The sequence below is a fragment of the Lineus longissimus genome, chromosome 10 (genome assembly GCF_910592395.1).
Source record: "Lineus longissimus chromosome 10, tnLinLong1.2, whole genome shotgun sequence".
In the NCBI taxonomy this organism is placed as follows: Eukaryota; Metazoa; Nemertea; class Pilidiophora; order Heteronemertea; family Lineidae; genus Lineus; species Lineus longissimus.
Genome location: NC_088317.1, coordinates 16,956,243 through 16,973,278, shown reverse-complemented (window position 1 = coordinate 16,973,278; position 17,036 = coordinate 16,956,243). Strand labels below are relative to the sequence as shown.

The 17,036-nt window shown below is 41.7% G+C and overlaps 1 protein-coding gene across 1 annotated transcript in view; it reads right to left on the bottom strand.

Moving 5' to 3' along the window:
• The window catches only part of LOC135494266 (F-box-like/WD repeat-containing protein TBL1XR1), a 38,485-nt gene that overhangs the window by 16,484 nt on the left and 4,965 nt on the right, over positions 1-17,036 (bottom strand). The window contains exons 2-7 of the mRNA XM_064782171.1: positions 16,651-16,763; positions 12,463-12,608; positions 11,746-11,896; positions 9,912-10,044; positions 3,887-4,025; positions 468-531 (exon numbers count right to left, since the gene is read on the bottom strand). Coding sequence (XP_064638241.1) covers positions 468-531; positions 3,887-4,025; positions 9,912-10,044; positions 11,746-11,896; positions 12,463-12,608; positions 16,651-16,708 — 691 coding nt within the window. The 5' untranslated portion in view covers positions 16,709-16,763. The remainder of the gene's footprint in view (positions 1-467; positions 532-3,886; positions 4,026-9,911; positions 10,045-11,745; positions 11,897-12,462; positions 12,609-16,650; positions 16,764-17,036) is intronic.

Below are 17,036 nucleotides of genomic sequence, written 5' to 3'. Positions count from 1 at the left end.
TGATTCACTTGAACATTTTTCCATTCTTTTCTTGGCATCGTTTCACCTGAGGAATGTTGTTATTCAGTACTAATAGTTCACCTCATCTTGGGTTCAATTATTATTGAAAGGTGTTTTTTGGGCTAAGGAGCAATTAGCCTGTTTTTGAAGGTGTTGTTAGAAATCTTTTACGAATTTGACGCAAAGGCCTTTACACTGCTTTATCCATCCTGCTATGGGTATGCAGGGAAGGTATTACTGGCAGACACAACTTTGATAAACTTATCTTAATAGAACACACAGAAAACCACTGAATAGGCTTTTTACCCCACTGCAATTCTCAGATGAAAGGACGACTACACTAGGTTGCAATGTTGCAATCAGAAAACATAAGACCTTCATTCAACCCTGGAGGGCGGAGGTCACTCTCAACAGACCACGCCACCTCTTAGGACAAAGTAGCAACTAATTCCTCATTATATACGTACCGTCCGTACTCCATATTCTTGCAAAACCATCGTAAGAACCCGTTGCTAATAACGTCCCATCACACTGAAAAAATATTGACGAAAATCATCAATTTTTTTAACGATTATAAATGTGTCAGTTCAAACGAACACAATTTAAAAAATTTTAATCGTTCAATATATTGATTGATGGTGCACTTCAGACATAATCAATTAACAACATATAATCAATAGTTTTGATTGATCTGCATTTACAACCATACAACAATAGCTCAACTTGCTGAAAAGTTTAAAAAATTTATCAGTGTGAAACCCGTGACTGAGTTGACCTCAGAACCCTCAAGCACATCTGGTGTAAACTGGTATTCGAGATTGATCCCTAACTGTTGAGGGCCCTTCAAAATAAGGCAAAATATGGTTGATAGCAGTAGTGGCTCCCCTCGAAATGTGTCAAGTTCAAAAATTAAATGGGAATTTGAACTTCCCGAGAGTCAGACTTTGGATCAGCAATCAACTCAGACTGTTTTATCAACATGTTACACCTGTCCGTCTGATTCACATAAGAGCAGTGAACATTTCGAACAACAGTGGAACCTCCCTTAGCAGACACCTCACTAATAAGGACACCCTCGCTCTAAGGACACAGTTTTGGACCCGAAATGGTTGTTCCATTCAGTTTGACCTCTCTAATCAGGACACATCTCTATTAGGGCAGCACTTGTCAGTCTCTTAGTGGTTAGTGTTTCAGCTAGTTTCAACAGGGCACAGCACATTTATACCTTTTCTAAATTTTCTTATCGTCCATCCTGAAGAAATCAGGGGTTAATGTTCGCTTTTCTGGCCCTTCACACGAACCCCTGAGACATCACACCTCATTGGATGTGCTGTGCCACAGATAACAGACTACAAACTCCAGACATTTGATTCATTCAATACAAGCCTGATTGATAAACCCATGCCAGAAATCACTCCAATTCTAGAATATTGATTTTGTAAAACAAAACTACAGTCATCAATTTATTAAACCAAGCCAGGAAATCAATAATTACACAATAACTTGCAAAAACACTGACCTGCCCTGAAAACAAGCCAACCTTCAAGAGGACAAGTACAGCAGAATTTCGAGGATAATTGAATGATATGCATTATGATGACGTCTGCAACCAGTATCAGAAACCCACCAATAAATGATTTATAGTTTGTGATAACCCCTATTCACAAGTGCTGGCAAATATTTGTTTTCTGACTAATGTATCACATAAAGGTCACAACCCCAGTTCCGAATAAACACTCCATATGGTATTTTTCCAAATTGTGATTTATATAATGAAATTTGCAACCAACAATTTTTCTAAGTCGAGTTGTAGAAATGAGAAAAAGGGAGGATGAGTTGGAGAGAATGCCAGGCCAGTACTAGATATTGAGACACAGAGTTCCAGAGTCCAGTTACAGAGTTTGGTTCTGGAATGCATCCAAACCACCATGTGTAGTGCATCAAGGTACCAAACACTCAGGGTATGACAAGCGGGAGGCACCCTTGTAACAAAAACTCAGGGCAGGAGAATCACAACACACGTATTTGAGGAGAGTGGCCCCTGGCCATGAGACCAGAGCCAAAGGGTTAATGCCCTGATAACCCAATCTTAACTAACAAAGGTATTATTTGTTTCACTTACACAACATGTGAAGTACCAATTGACCCAGTTTTAAGTCAAACATCCTCATCGCTGTTAAATCATATTTCCAAAGATAACAATGCAGGTCAAATCGTAATTTAGGGCAAACGCGTGACCCCAGTTCAATTGGGTTACCGAAATTTTTTGTAATGGTCTAGATTGGAGAGAGAATGAGATAATGAATGGGTTGGAGGATACCAGGGAGTAGTTCCGAGCAAAATTCTCACTTACGCCCGCGTGAACAGAAATGATTGCGTATCCTACCCCAACTAATCAAAGAGTGGAATCTCCGCGAGTACACTTGGGAGCTCCTCCAAACCTCTGCCTCTAGCGATCCTTTAAAAGGTCTGGGGCAACTGCCTCCTGAGGATCCCCAAGTATTGCCTTGAGATTCGAGGCAGGAGTTCTTGGGGCAGGGAATAACTTATCGATGATGATGATGGCACAGTATAGTATGTGCACTCCCTGGTTTCAAAAAGGTTTCTCCGGATTAAAATATCATTTTACGCAAAGCAGGCACTCTGATTTTGGGTGATTTCAAACAGAAAATGAAATATTTGAACAAAATTTTATATTTCATTGAATCTTTTGAGTATCTGAAAATATTCACTTTGCCAGAAACAGATAAAGCGTGACCAAGAATAAACCACTGACAAATCTTCCTGGCCATTTTAGGTCAGGTATTTATTTAGGTCGAGACAATTTTGTTTTGACCGGACAAAAGGTTCTGCACTTAAATTCTGCTGTTAGGTCAAGATATTTTCCTGATCTATTACAAGGGTCGACCACATTGTTTTGACCGGACAAGAGGTTCTGCACCATTTGACATTTCGTGAGATCAATTTTATGAGGTCAACAAAGCAAATCTGGAGCAAGACAGATTGGCTGACCACAAGACTGGTTGGCCTCAATAAACACAATCCTCGTTCATGGCCTAGATTGATTGGAATTATGAATGGCAGGTCACACTGAATATCAGACGCCAATTGAGATTTTTATCAACCGGAAAGTTGGACACCAGTTCAAAGTACAAAGGCTGTTATCATCAGAGTTATCGAAAACATCCTGGCATTAGTGTCAGTTTATTTTTAGAACCATAGTATTGGCAAAACTTTTGCGATGCAAATTTTGTAGTACTATATTTCTTGATAAACTGTTCCCCAAATTCGAAACTTCAAAAACGAAAATTTATGGACAGATAGCGATTTTTCGGAACTACAATTTCATAGTCCTATAAAAAACATCTGTTACAACTGCTTACGTGTAAGTCTGGACAATCACAAGCAGACTATCGCTATTACCAAAAAAACACATCTATCTGACATGTAAGCAGTAATTAGACCATCACTAATGCCGAGTTATGTAATAGCACCTGTGTTGCCTTTTTGAACCCAGCACAGGCTAAGAGAGGCTCCGATGTAATTTGCGACAAAAAAGAAGCTTTTTTCTTCGTCTAAGATTTTGACACCCTGACCCACAAGACAATCAGAGCTATGTAGAAACGATAACAGGGTCCAGCTGGTGACACCAGGGGGCTCTACATGAAGGTGCGCCATCAAAGCAGACACCGTCGAGGACACACTGGTTTACTCCTGAAAAAAAGACCTCTGCCGCCCAAAGATCCACCCATTACTTCAACGCATATCACCAATCTGGCAGAAGGCAACAACATCGAACACAGTGAGCGATTGAATGACGTTATTCCGATTGAAAGACGTTATTCCTTATTTGAACACAATCCGCTATGTTTATCCGTCAACTTACATTCCAGTCTAATGACGTGACATCTTTATTACTCGGTACTTCTGTTCCGCCTTTTTGTATACAGTGACGTAACACCAACTGATTAGCACTATTACTGTTATCGTTCATGTTCCAAATCCGCGCCGTTGAATCCCCAGAGCTGAAAAAACAATTCGAAACAAGTGAATACCTTTGAAAGATGTAAGTGGAAATGGAAATAATTCTGAAATAGTTTTGACATTCTCAGAAAAAATGGCTTTAAAACTTGGTTGTAAACTTGAGATATTGGTTTCTCATGACAATATTTGGCGAGAAGAAACCGACAATGTTAGACAGACCTGCTCTCTCAGTCTCATTTACTGAGGAAGGGCCTAAATTGGGACCCCACACCATAGCTGAGAGAGATATCAGGACAAGAGAGGAAATTTTTTAGTACGAATTTGAGGACAAAGCCAAAATGAAATGGCCAGGGCCATTGTGCTCACCTCATGTGGAGGAAAGATGGATAAAGAGCATGGTCTTGTGTCATGTAGTGTTAGGTTTGATGTAGGTCCAAGCAATTACAATTTCCCCAAAATGGCCAATTTACAGTACATTCGACCTCTGTGACCTTGAAAAGTAGGTCAAATCAAAGAAGACCCGGGTGACACATTGAATGGTTGTTAGAATTAGATGTACCTATGATATAAAATTGGTGCCAATCGGGCAAGTCATTACTGGGAATAATGGCATTTTGAAGAATTTAGGATTTGGCCCCCTCCCTGGAGGCCAAATGGCAAATCAGATCGCACCAAACTTCGGTACCTGAGATCACCTGACCAAGGGGTACATGTGTACTTAATTTGTGATCAATAGTCATTGCAGTTAAGAAACGTGCCATAGTAACGGCCTGACGGCGAATTTACGCCATTTGACCTCTGTGACCTTGACAAGAAGGTCAAATTAAAAACCTGTGTGACATATACTGTATGGTGGTTAGATGTACCCATGATATCAAATTGGTGGCAATCGGGCAAGAAGTTAAGGAATAATCACATTTTTAAGGTTTTTGGATTTTGCCCCCTGGTGGTCAAGTGGTGAATCATATTGGACCAAACTTTGGTCCCTGAGATCACCTGACTAAGGGGTAAATGTGTACCAAATTTGGTATCAATAGTCATTGCAGTTTAGAAACGTGCCATCGTTACATCCTAACGGCTAATTTACACCATTTGACCTCTGTGACCTTAAAAAGGAGGTCAAATCAAAAACCCGGAGGATATATGATGCACCTTTGCTAGAAGTACCTACCATATTTTTTTCAAAATTTCCCGACTACTATTAAGGGAGATATTGCATATTTTCACTTTTAACGTTTGGCCCCCTGGTGGCCAAACCATGAAACGAATCGGACCGAAACTTGGTCTCCCAGGTGTCATTACATAAGGGTACATGTGTACCAAGTTTCAACTCAATAGCTCTAACAGTTACGAAACGTGCCCTGCTAACGGACGACGGACGACGACGACGACGACGACGACGACGGACGACGGACGCCACGGTATGGGATAAGCTCACCTCTGCTAAGAGGTGAGCTAAAAACGATGATTCATCAGAATCACGCTAAAAATATATTCATAATATCAACATAAAATACGAGAGCAGAAGCAACCTATCGTCATAAACTACATTTTTGCCAAGTCCCTTGTCCCGAACTAACTAACCCTCGACTATGACTCAGACATCACCATAACGTAAAAAAGGTTCTGCATGACACAAATGGGTTGTAGATTCTGGCGGCTGGAATGCTTGAGTAGCCATTACTTTTATAGATTGCCGGTGCATCCGTGTTCCACCGAGTACACGAAGAAATAGATTGCCAATTTTACTGAATGGTTCCATTAATATTTTACGACAACAGGGTCCATTAGTGTTTCAGGCTCTTGAAAGCAGCGAGGTACTTAGTAAGAGGTGAGGGGACTTGGGAGAGCAACAGCAGAAAAATGAGCAACATCGGGACAACCAGTGTTTACGAAAATAAAACCAGCAATACAAATGACTCTGCCAGTCAAAACAGAGAGAGCACCCTCCACGTCATACCAAATGTACTAAGGAAATCACACCCCGCAGTGCCAGCCAATGGGAAAAGGAAAATCAATCCAGCGTTCATTTTGGATTGGATAGATTTCAGCCCCGGGCATAAAAATTCATCTCGAATTATCTGTTCGCCCACGCTTGCCACAACTACGGAGCATTATTAGATTTCCTAAGCATGAGCAACCACCAATGTTTTTACAAGGCATGTAATCTGCCAAGCCTCCGTAACCAAGTTGCAGCATTGACCGTTGGTGACCATTTCTCTGCTTGTCATTCAAAGCCCGGTTTCCCAGAACAATCCCATCAATATTTTATGGCCTTGCGCCTCGGTTCAATCTCGATACGCTCGCTATGACAACGGTATCGATATCTTGTCAAGTCACTGGGTTTACATGGAGATTTCAGCGGACGAGATAAGACAGTCTTGGGGGGTTAGGTCATGTCCGATAAGGATGAAACAGAACCAGTTTAGTTCAGAAATGTCAATGCACATTGCATGATTCAGCATTCCCAAAGCTACTGTTAACTGGGATTTTTCATTCGTGCCTGAAGTTGGCAATCCTTCATGATGAGGTTTAGTGATACTGCCTGCTGGTAGGCCTAATATGAATGGATGAATTTCTCTTATAGTAAAACCACTAGGTGGATGACATTTAGACTTTATCATAAATTGAGAACGAGACATGTATGGAACCAAAGTTATTTGAACATGTTGTACCAGTTGCCTGCCTGGACAAGCAAGCAAACAATCGATCCAGCCCACAGCTTCATATGGACTCAGTTGAAGCCACTGTCAGAGTCATTGGGTGATATGAATAAAGACTAGCAAATGCTTTTATCTAAAACTCCATGTACATTTACACTAGGCCTTTCTGTACAAAATTGAAGTAAAAGCATTTGCTAGTCTTTATTCATATCACCCATTAGGTCTATAACCCAAATTGGTGTATCAAAACTGGAGTGGCACCCAAAAACACATCGAGTGTACATTTTTGTAGTTTCAGTTTCAATTATCTCCTAAAGTAAGAGTCAACACTAATGGGTTAAAATCAATCGACAAGAACAGCACACTAGCTACAGCATCAGCTGTTTACCCCACAGGCAGAGTCTGTTACATTAATGGTTATATACATGTACCATCATGGCTAATAATACCTGACGTACACCCACACACACCACCTAATTCAATTAGGTAACTAGTATATCATGGCACAAAAGAACCATATCGACGTGCGTAATGAGTTTTTCAACCTTTGAAGGGAGCATTGACTCTAATCTCGATCAGTCACTGAGGCTGTGTCATCAGACTTGTTAAGCAGTTTTATCAGCTTCTCAAAGAGCTACAGGTGCTGGATTTGATCTGCGGGCAGGTCATAACGTTGTATGTGGCCGAGTTCAGGCTTCGTGCGTAATGAGTTTTTCAACCTTTGAAGGGAGCATTGACTCTAATCTCGATCAGTCACTGAGGCTGTGTCATCAGACTTGTTAAGCAGTTTTATCAGCTTCTCAAAGAGCTACAGGTGCTGGATTTGATCCAGGGCAGGTCATTTCATCGTATATGACCGAGCAAAGGCTTTAGCCCCACAATACATCAAGCAGAAAAACTTTGTTGTTGCTATACGGGGTTACATTTATGAGTCGGAGTAAAATACATGTAATATGATCACCATATCAGTATAGCGGTCAAGTTTCAGGACAAATCTATACATGACCAACCGATAAATTTTCACAAAATGTCTGGTCATTACCCGAGCCAAGCAATTGTGCTTGTTTATAGTAGGAAGGAATGCTGGAAATGATATCTACTCTACAGGTAAAATACCTCATCAGCAATTCCTTTGTTTAACCGTAGACATATTTTTGCTGACGCTGCAAAAATATCACCGATTCATGGCTTCATCCAAACATATTTCATTTCATGCACCTTTCTGTTCCTCTACTGACTTCTATTTTTCAACGTTCTAACAATAGCATAATCAGAACCAGGAGTTATATCCCATTCTGGAAGCTGCACACTATCGTACAAAATTTCGGCATGCCTTAGGTCAAGCTACAAGCTTATGCCATCAGAACCCTCGACAACAACATCTTTCTTCAAGCAGTCGGATCAAATTTCAGATCCTAGGAAACCGCAACAACAATGCTTGTAACGTTGCCATGGAGACAAGTTGTTTAGTTTGCAAACGACTGGAGCAAACATTTGCTCATCTCAAGAATGCAGAATTATTATGGTTTCAGCAGTACCACATGTAATGCCTCACAAAGATTACACAAAAAATGTTTACGATAATTCTGGGCCGGGTCGACATTCATGAATATTGTGTATTGATTCGCTCTGCGGAATACAAATCGAAGCGTGACAAGTCAGCCAAGGTTGTTCTACATTGCCCAGAGTAGTAACTATTCATTTTTTTCCCGAGTTAGCTCAAAGCTGGAGGTGCGTATCACTGCCATCTCCATGGCATGCACTTTTACTCAGATGTGTTGAATATCTGGGTTCACACGGATGCCACTCATTCATACCTCTTGTGTGTGAACTTAAGCTTGTCCTGTTTGTCACAGGCACTAGGAGACAGAAGTTCCAACTAATAGGTCAAATGCAAAGGAGGATGTAAACAGCCAAGCATATTCTAATCTAGATATCTTTGCCTGAACTTTGAAGAAGGAGTCCCTAGATCCAGGCCCGCATTACATGTTGCCATTTGTTATGATACAGACACAACAATATCATATCACTATTTTGACTGGCATTGCAGCACCACACACCAACATTTCCAAGAATATATCCTGGTTTGGAATAATGAGGCAGTTGACCTAATTCTACACATGGAGTCACAACTCCCTCGAGCACTGTCAGGACTTTGCCATCTTGGGATCAAAAATAGATTGGTTTCTCAGAAAGTACTCTGGGAAAGCTGTTAAATACTACACTGGTGTCCACAATATTTGACCTCTTTGTATCAACACCTCAATTAAATGTATCTCACACCCCTTCAAGCTCTCCAGTAACACCACCAAGTGTGGTTACCATGGTATCAGAGGTGGCTGTAGTGGTTTCAATCAATAGCTCTGAAGAACATTTGCTAGTATGAGGAAATTCATTCCACTTGCGGCTGTCGAATCTACAGGTTTTTCCAATATCCTAAGTAAAGGAGTCTGGGTATGTGACGCCCCCCCCCCCCCCCGGACTAGATTCGATAGATGAGTGACACAAACCTGAAGGGAACAGGCAATGAATTGAAACCATCACAAGTTCCCAGGGAAGTCATCTTATGACAGACACAAGTCCAGCTATTGCGAACCGGACCGATTTTTAGCAGGATGTTGGTTGTAATCTTACGCTAAGTCTACTTGCAAAAACAATGACACTGCACAAGGATAAGGTGAAGTCACTGATTTCACTTGGCCTCTGCATCCAGATGTTTGTCGCACGGACCAATTTTTATCAGCACGTTGGTGGTAAACCGACGGCAAGTCGATTTCAAAGGCCGCCGTATGATGCAAAAACAATGACACTCAACAAGGATAAGGTGGAGTCACTGATTTCACTTGACCTTTACAGCCAGTTTGTTGACACACAGATCAAATAAATGTCACCGGTACAATCCCCAGTCGAGGAGAAGAGAAGCTTAGCGATGAAAGATGAGACAGCACTAAATGTCGACTTGTCTCCTGGGGGGAAAAGGACACAGAGATGACAAAGAACACCAGTATTGGTTGCTGCAGTAGGATCGATGTTTACATCAGCCTCCCCTCTACCCACCAGCTTAGATGACCTTAACGTTCCCACATTAAGTCTTTGACCTCAAATAAATGACCGTTTCTTCCATAAGAACTCTTCATCTGACAGAAAATCCAAGTCTTTTTGAAAATTTTTGTGATCTGTTCAGATTCAGTCGCAAGAAACTCGAGAAGTGATCGGATTCAGAAGCCGTCTTTGACAGGCGGAACCCCAAACCTTCATACTTACCCTGATGCAAGCAAATCATTTGTGGGATTCCAAGCACATATGAACACTTCTGATTCATGGCCCCGTAAGACCGTTGCTTTACTACTAGGAATTTCTAACGTTCCATCAATTTCCATGGCATCGTTATGGTTTGCTGAAAGAAGATTGAAAAACATGAAATTTTACCATGAAATAGAAACGTGTCACATCGATTTCATGTCTTTTATTCATAATTCATGTTATCAACAAATAGAGTCATGTTCAGTGCCTGAACTATAGGAATTCTTTCATGTGGTCGAGAAGCTGTACAGCCCAGTGGTTAACACTGCTGGCTGCCATGCAATAGGGCCCGGGTTTGATCCACGGGGAGAAACCAGGATTGTATTTCTAGATGAACCACTCATCCCACCTTGGAGGAGGATAATAACACCGCCAAGTGTAGAGTGAAGGCTGCAAAAGAAGAAGTATGGGACCTACTTTAAACAATGGCCAACATGTCAATATCCTCAGTAGTACAAGGCATTGGTTGTAACCCACAAGCTGTACTCAGACCACAGAATGGAACGGGACAGAATCAAGTAAGCCTACCACACAATAATTGATAGCCCCGCACAGAGTACACTTACACCTAGCTTTGAAAGCGTTAAGTTTCATCAGGATAATAATCGCCCCAGAATTCAGTCAAGGTGTACTTTTACCAAGATTTTTTTCCAAACATTCAAGCTAAACACATAATATTATCTGTTTCAGGTACACTGTACAGGCGTTGGCACTGTTTTCACTCCAGGAGTCGAACATGTCTGATTCCTGACAGCTGTGTGCTGACGTCAGGAGCCACTTTGTAGGCAACCTAGATCCACAATTAGAACCTCCTCTAAGAAACGTGGGTACTAAATCAAAGAATTCAAGGAAAGAGTTTGTAGTTTGAATGAGGGTTACTCTCAAAGTAGGAACGCCCATCATTGACGACAGTGTTGACAGTAAAGAAACTATTCTCAGAAAATCCCCTGGCTACTTTTACAGGAGTGAAATCTGTTTTATCCCCTGGCTACTTTTACAGGAGTGAAATCTGTTTTACAGATACCCTGGGTTTGACCCAACTAACCTCGGCGAGCCACCTGGGCTTATATTAAACAAGTTTACAGGCATCAGCTGTCTTCTCTCAGCAGCAACACACTACTGCCAGGAGCATATTGAGGCCTCTCATTAATTGCAAAGCTTCCACAAGGAGCCGCTGAGGACTAGTGGCCCGGACTCGCGGGCAGCAGTCAGGAGGTCCGCAGTTCGACCCCACAGTCAAATGCGGGACTTAACAGATCTCATTGTCTATCATTTCCCTCACCAAAATGTTGTGCAATGTTGTGCACAAATGTTGTGCAAATGATAGAGACGAAATATTTCCAGCAAATTTTCTTCTTTTCTGACTCAAAGTTTTTAGATTAGGGGTAGGCCTATTTTCTACGGTTAGGTAGAGTTACAACATCTGACAAACAATTTTTAGGCGCTGCCTATAAAGCTGCCTGCATGCTGCACACAAACAAGTTCAACCTGGCAGTCGCCACAAACATCGTCTTTTTTCCAAGTCTGCCGAAGAAAAAGATAGGAATTCCAGATAACTTCTAATGTACTCTTGAAGAACTCTACAAAACAGCTGCCACTAGTCAGAATGATTGGTTTCATGTAAGCTTTCTAAAAATACCACTTGAAAACTTGTGATATGAAATCAAAGTTGTGTACAACACCTGTCAAAGCAGTGTGTAGTGCACTTTACAGACCTTGCATTCTACATTTTGCCTACGCCAATAACCTAGGTGCTCATGCAATTTTTCTTGCCTAACAAACCTGGGATACCTACTTAAAGAATGCGCACTCTCCTCGCCATTCGTATTATTCGGTTCGTTTTTTATTTGGCTCTGTTTCTGCGCTGCCTGTTTTCTCGACTCGACCACGTCTGGCATCACTGCGTCTATCAGGGACAGTGATTCGATAACTCTCTCCGCACCATCCTAAAACAGAGCAAGAACAGTTAGTCAGTTTCTATCATGACTAAGGTACAGTATAGGGCTTCTGTTATTAAAGGGAACTGGAACCGCCAAGCCAGTTCGTATGACCTCGTTTTCATTTCCCGCGTATCGGGTGATCAGAACGAGGCATGAATGAAACGTGGCGCCTAGCTGTCAATCATTGAGTGACGTCACTACTATGGAATTTACTGCGAAAATTCATGAATGAAAGATCGCATGACTCACGTGATTCTCACATGATTCTCAATAATAACAAATTGAACTGCACATGCTCGGGCACTGGGGGCGGAGCTACAAATCTGAACTCGAATAGGAAGTTGGAAGTTTGACTTTCTCGGGCGGTGAAAGTCGAAAAGTTGAATAAATCGCTCGGCGGTTCCAGTTCCCTTTAACCCAAAACATGCCTTTTTACCCCTCAAAATGAAAAAAGGCCCTTCATGATTCGAAAGTCATGATTGGTCAAAAGTATCCTCTGGCAGGGACTGACCAGCACTACTGTCTTTATGAAATTTTTAAATTCTTGGGAAAAACTCCTGCCAGCTACCTACCTCACCAATACTGATTTCGGCCTCAGTATACTGCAAGCCTTTCTGTATGATATTGAGTAATGCTGCGGGTGGGACAAGAGCACCATTAATATTGGACTGGCTGATGTGACTTTCGATGCCAAAGGTATACGCGGAATGGGCAAACCCTGAAAGTAGCAAGCGGAACAAGATTAGAAACTACTGCTATAAATTCAGAAAAATATCTAACAAATTCATCATCCTTTCTGTGGAATTTTTGTAATTTGACTTTGAGATGTTGGACTCCAACCCAAGTCCAACACCCCAAATCACTGTGTGCAGAGAGCTTCACATCATTTTTTCTTCATGTGGGGTCAAAAGCGCCACGTTCTCAAAAGTCAATGTACTTTAATTCAAACCTGCTGGTATGACAATGACCGATGACCACCAGGTCACACAAAGTTTATTAGTTGATTGTTACACATGCTCAATACAAATCGTAAGATTGGGCAAAATTAGATCACACCAGCACGACAGGTGTCTCATTGACCACTGAAGTGATAATTGCTCCGACAAAGGTCTGATTGATTGTCCTCCCATTGCAAACTGACTCTGCTTAAATTGCAAAGTATCACACACTGACATCAGCCACTGACTGAAATATAGAGCCCAAAAGTCGAGAAAAAATTTTAAAAGTCACTCTTTTCTTTAGAGTTCACTTCACATTTTGCTGTTATGCTCATCATCGAGTGTAGGATCAGAGTCAGACAAATCCTTCTGTCTGGTTCTGGGATTGATACCAAAGGAGAAGCAATACTCCTTTCAGGATGTTGAATTTGAATCAGCGTTGAGGTCGGCAGAAGACCAAATAAAATATCCAGATTTTGTATACCCTGGTTAGAGCATGGTTACATAAGCCGCACTTACACCACCTGAAAATGGACCACCAATCTTGGTTCGGGAACCAATGCCGCACCATCGAAAATCCACCAAGCGCTTACACCAGCGCTGCAGCTAGTTATAAAATCCGGCTACAGATGGCGCGCAAACAATAAATTGCATGCACAGAAAGCGCCATTTCGAAAGCGCCGCCTGGAGCCGAACCATCTAACTAGCTAATGGCCGATCCATTTGCGCGTACACCACGACAAAGCCGAGCTTTTAACAAGCCGGGCGAATTTGGACCATCAAGCTTGGTGGGACAAATTCGCTCGGCAATTTGTATCGGCAATGGATTGCCGAACCAATTTGTCGCGGCAATGTGGTGGTGTAAGTGCAATTGGTCCACCAATATTTCGTGGTGTAAGCGCAGCTATACATTGGCTACTTATCAATATGCATGCATGGCCGGAAACAAAAATCTGGTATTTTCAAAAGCACAGTACCACAAGATTCATTGAAGTTGAGTCAATCTCTTTCAACCTGTTGTAAAACTTTCCAACATACATCATGACTGTTGTCTTATCAATCTAAAAGCTGTATCAATTATGACTGGCACTGTGCGGGGGCCCGGTGAGTGCAGCATAATGGTGTGTTCACCTGTGTGTTGTGTCTGTAGAGCACAATGGGACAGGCTGTTGTTTACATAAGTTGCTGAATTCAGTAAAGGGGTAGCTGTCATAAGCTGCGCTTACACCACGAAATATTGGTGGACCAATTGCACTTACACCACCACATTGCCGCGACAAATTGGTTCGGCAATCCATTGCCGATACAAATTGCCGAGCGAATTTGTCCCACCAAGCTTGATGGTCCAAATTCGCCCGGCTTGTTAAAAGCTCTGCTTTGTCGTGGTGTACGCGCAAATGGATAGGCAATTAGCTAGTTAGATGGTTCGGCTCCAGGCGGCGCTTTCGAAATGGCGCTTTCTGCGCATGCAATTTATTGTTTGCGCGCCATCTGTAGCCGGATTTTATAACTAGCTGCAGCGCTGGTGTAAGCGTTTGGTGGATTTTCGATGGTGCGGCATTGGTTCCCGAACCAAGATTGGTGGTCCATTTTCAGGTGGTGTAAGTGCGGCTATAATCACTGGTGGTCCAGAAAAAAAAGAAATGCACTGGCACACTGTGAGGTAGAGCAGTTATATGCATACGAATTGGCTGAAACTTGAATCTGTCTGTTTACTGGCTGCTTTAAAACAGTTACATTCTTGAGAACGCCAGGATCAATATGAAAGTAATTGAGCAGAAAACTTTCAAATGTCAAAGGACATTGTTGCCATGGGTGTGGTAGACTTAACCTTCCGGTTTCAAATACATGTACATCGCCAGTAATGCTAGAGCAATATTTGTTGGAAAACACCAATAAATAATACCCCCATCCTATTTTCAATGATTGCCGAATAGGCTGGTATCCTTCCACTGCGGATATGTAATCAGATTTTACCGCCACGTAATGTTGTGACGTCTTGCAGTTCATGCTGCCGCCCAAACAGGAAGACAACTATGATAATCACTCATGTGATAATAATGATGCTGACATTTGCAGTATCTAGGGTTTTTCATAAAACTGAAATGTCAAACTTGTATACAATCAAATCATGCTTCTTTGTTTCCTTTATTTTTAGAAAAAATTGGTCAAAAACATTGTCACTCCCAAATACAATGGCAATGCAAATAGTGTAAAAAAATTACTCTACGTCAGAAATGCAAGGTGAGGTTCTCCATGTTGCAATGAAACCTAGGCCTACGGACTGCTTAGGGAAACGCAATGTCATGAAAAAATGGCACTTTGGGGATTTTGCACAGAAAATACGCAAGAGTGAGCCATTTGAAGTGAATGTTTCGGCCATTTTTAAATGGACAGACATATTTGCCTCAGCACCCAACAGGAGTTTGATTCTCTGGCCAATGATATTCAGGCATTTGCACATGAACGGACAGATTTCCGAACAAAAATCAGTTAAGTTTGAAATCGTGTTGACCAAAGGTATCTACGGCCATAAATGTACTCTCGAGTACCTTCGGTTAGGTCTCCTGGTATCCACAAAATCAAATCTACATATATCACCCCTGTTACAAAGACCTGACATTGCCTGGCAAAAACACAACATTACATTGACTCAAAGGGTTAATCGGTAGAGTCCATTCCAAATCATACCGACAACACACAAGATACAAAATCTATATCAGTCTATTACAACCTGGCACCCCTACGCACATAGTAGTCATGGCCCATCCATCACTCTTATGAGCTATTCATTTCCAGGCCAAGAAGCACCAGGGGGCAACAATCAATTCTTCAAAGGGAAAATCGATAATGTGACGCCAGCAACCTACTGAGCATGCTCAGTAGGAATTGGGTCAAGTATTCAGGTCAACTTTATGCATGTTCCAGCGCAGCTGTTTTAGCATGTTGATGTTGTGCACCTGGAGTGAATACACACAGGCTCACAGCTTTTAACCCGTTTTTTTTTCTGTGCCTGAATGTTCTTTCAAATTTGTGTACCAGAGTGCTCCCAACGTTGGAGAAAAGGATAAGTGGAACCATTTTTAGACTGGAACCAGGTCACACAAATTAGAAATACCACATTGCCATTTCATACAGTTTTACATACTCTAGTTTCACCAACATGAGACCGTTTTAATATACTCCAAAATTGACAGTAAGGCCAAGCTGAAACGTGACACCATGACCTTCGGACAACTTGGTGGCACCTACCCATTGTCTATTCAAATCAAACCTTTTGAATGGTATCTACTCAGAAATCAAATGGTCTTAGATCAGTGAGTGTAGAGTATGAGTGCTCCATAGCCATGCACTTGATTGAGGAAAACATCAACCAGTCAACATGTACACTTCTATGATAAGGATGGCACTTTGTATTGTAAATAAGTTTAAAATCAAGTGATAAACCAGTTACTTGGCACATTACACTGCCGATTCACGTAAATGTAGTGCTAATTCTTTGGTGAGGCAAGGGAGAAACACCTTGATATGACATATGATGTAATCACAAAGACATCACAGCTCAGGTGGCATCTCAAATACAGCCATTTAGAACACATGTATTCCCAGCACAATCAGCACGATCACCAAGGTGAATCAGCAGACAGTTGCATAAAAATATCAGACAGCACATGACATCATTCTTGCATCATGCCTTGGACGTTTGTGTTTGAGAATGAGATATCCAGTTTGCCAAGCAGAGTTTCAGAAAGCAGACATGACGTCTCATCCACGAACCGTACCCTACCCCCATCCCCGCAAGGACAAGGGCGACATCCTTACCCGATTCCTGTAGGTATCTATAGACTAGGAAGTTTACTTCATCACTGCTGAAGCTCATGCTGTGTCAGCTGTTTAACTCCGACATTAGAGAAAATAATCCTAATAAAGCAAACCTGAAATGACAGAAAAATAAAATATTACGTCCAATTTTTCTTAAAATATCATGTATGTTTATACAATAATTTGTGACCCGCTCTACCAAAACTAGGCGCTTGTCGCATCTGAACTCGACAGGTTGATACGGACTTGTTGTTCATTTCCCTATTGTAGACCTTTTGTGAAATCTATTACAAACTGATTTGGTCACATTTCACAAAAGGTCTACAATAGGGAAATGAACAACAAGTCCGTATCAACCTGTCAAGTTCAGATGCGACAAGCGCCTA